The 1,828-nt window shown below is 41.3% G+C and overlaps 1 protein-coding gene across 3 annotated transcripts in view; it reads right to left on the bottom strand.

The window, feature by feature from the left end:
* The window catches only part of oclnb (occludin b), an 18,632-nt gene that overhangs the window by 3,204 nt on the left and 13,600 nt on the right, over nt 1–1,828 (bottom strand). For all 3 annotated transcript variants that reach the window (XM_007577433.2, XM_007577432.2, XM_016663744.1), the window contains 2 exons: nt 996–1,167; nt 347–388 (listed from right to left, as the gene is read on the bottom strand). In XM_007577433.2, coding sequence (XP_007577495.1) covers nt 347–388; nt 996–1,167 — 214 coding nt within the window. The remainder of the gene's footprint in view (nt 1–346; nt 389–995; nt 1,168–1,828) is intronic.

Here is a 1,828-nt window from a genome sequence, read left to right as displayed (position 1 = left end):
CAAAATGAGTTTGACACCCCTGATCTAGAGTCACATTTACCCACCAATTGGTAGGCAATTTGGGGTTAGGTGCCTCACCCAAGGGCACATCAACATGTGGCTGGAGGAAGCTGGAATTGAACCAACAACCTTCTGATCACGAGAGGACTACTCTACCCACACAGCAACAGTAGCCTACTTTAAGTTTTTAAAGTAGGCTACTGTTTTAAAGTAGTAACTTACTTTAACACAAGCTGTTAAAGTTGAGTTACTTTAACACATGGTGGTCCAAAGTAGTCTTAGTGGTGGAAAAGTCCATAGTCCACTTCATATTTATTATCAGAGTTCACAGCCTGGCTAACCTTACCTTCTTGAAGCTTTTGACTTGAGTGTATTCATTCAAGACATCCTGTAGTAAGACCAATTCATTGTTAGTGTCACAATATAGAAACATATTATTCAAGATTCATACACATGTTTGATTATGTAAAAAAGAAGACAGATGGCTACTCCATCACCACTCCAATTTATTATTATTGCAGCTATAAAACCGTTGCTTTATTGTATAATAGAAATAGAAAATAAACACAAACACAAGCTTCTAGTTCCCCACCTAACTCACTCCAGCATATTATGAAACTGACAAAGAAAAAAATCTAAGAAATCCAAACCAGACAGCCAGGAATGTGTGACATAATCAGTACTGGTATGCAGTACCAGTATTATTCAAATTCCAGTACCAGCACTGTAATTTGCACTCTGATGAGACCCACTTGTCAGATTAAAAGTATGTTTAAAAAATTATGTATGAAAATGGATTTCATTGGTCTGATGTGATATTCTAGCCATAGACATCAAGTTTTCAGTAGCTGTAAGCACAATGTCATCATAACAGAAAAAAAGGCTTCAAAACGTCAGTCTGTGTGGGATTAACCTAAACGTGTTTCACTTTGTGAATTCAGTCACCGAAATAAATTTACTTTTCAATAATATCTTAATTTATTGAATCTCCTCACCAGATACTGTGGGCTCCCCTCAGGGAGCCTGTCCAAGTCTCCTTCCAGGTCAGCTAGGTTCTGGTTTAAACCATCCATCCCAGCCTGTAGGCTCTTGTATTCAAGATGGTCTCGGTCAAATTCTCTTTTGTAGCTTAGACGCTCTTGCTCATCCATAATGGGTGGAAATAAACTGTAAACAGCAAGATAGAATCTCACACACACACACATATATATATATAAAAAATAAAAATTCCCTTCTCCCCACTTCGATCTCAGGGCTTCCAGTCCATATTCTGCACAGATGTTCCTGTACACTATGCCCCCCACTTGGTTATGTCGTTCCATGTGCGCTTTCCCTGCCAGCATCTTGCACCCTGCTGTTATGTGCTGGACTGTCTCAGAGGCCTCCTTGCACAACCTACACCTTGGGTCTTGTCTGGTGAAATGCCTTGCTGCTGAAATGTGCTATACAAATAAAATTTGATTTTGATTGATTGATTGATTGGTGTGGTAGATCTGAGCCTCTATTGCTCTGGTGTTTAAGGCCTGTTCCTGTGCAGCCAGGATGAGGGCCTCTGTATCTTCCTGATATCAGCCACTTCAGTTATTTGTCGGTGGTACATCTCATGTAGGGGCTTGTCCTCCCATGATGGTTCCTCCAGCACCTCATCCTCTGCTGAGCACGTCGTCCGTTGAGGTTTTGTCTTTGATGTATTTATGGATCTTGGATGTTTCATCCTGGACAGTGGCTCTCACTCTTGCTAGTCCTCTGCCTCCTTCCTTACGGCTTGTGTACAGTCTCAGGGTGCTGGATTTGGGGTGGAACCCTCCATGCATGGTTAGTAGCTTCC

This window comes from Poecilia formosa, unplaced genomic scaffold (genome assembly GCF_000485575.1).
Source record: "Poecilia formosa unplaced genomic scaffold, Poecilia_formosa-5.1.2 Scaffold441, whole genome shotgun sequence".
Taxonomy (NCBI): domain Eukaryota; kingdom Metazoa; phylum Chordata; class Actinopteri; order Cyprinodontiformes; family Poeciliidae; genus Poecilia; species Poecilia formosa.
Note: the sequence above shows the minus strand (reverse complement) of the source record. Positions and strands in the feature narration are given on the sequence as shown.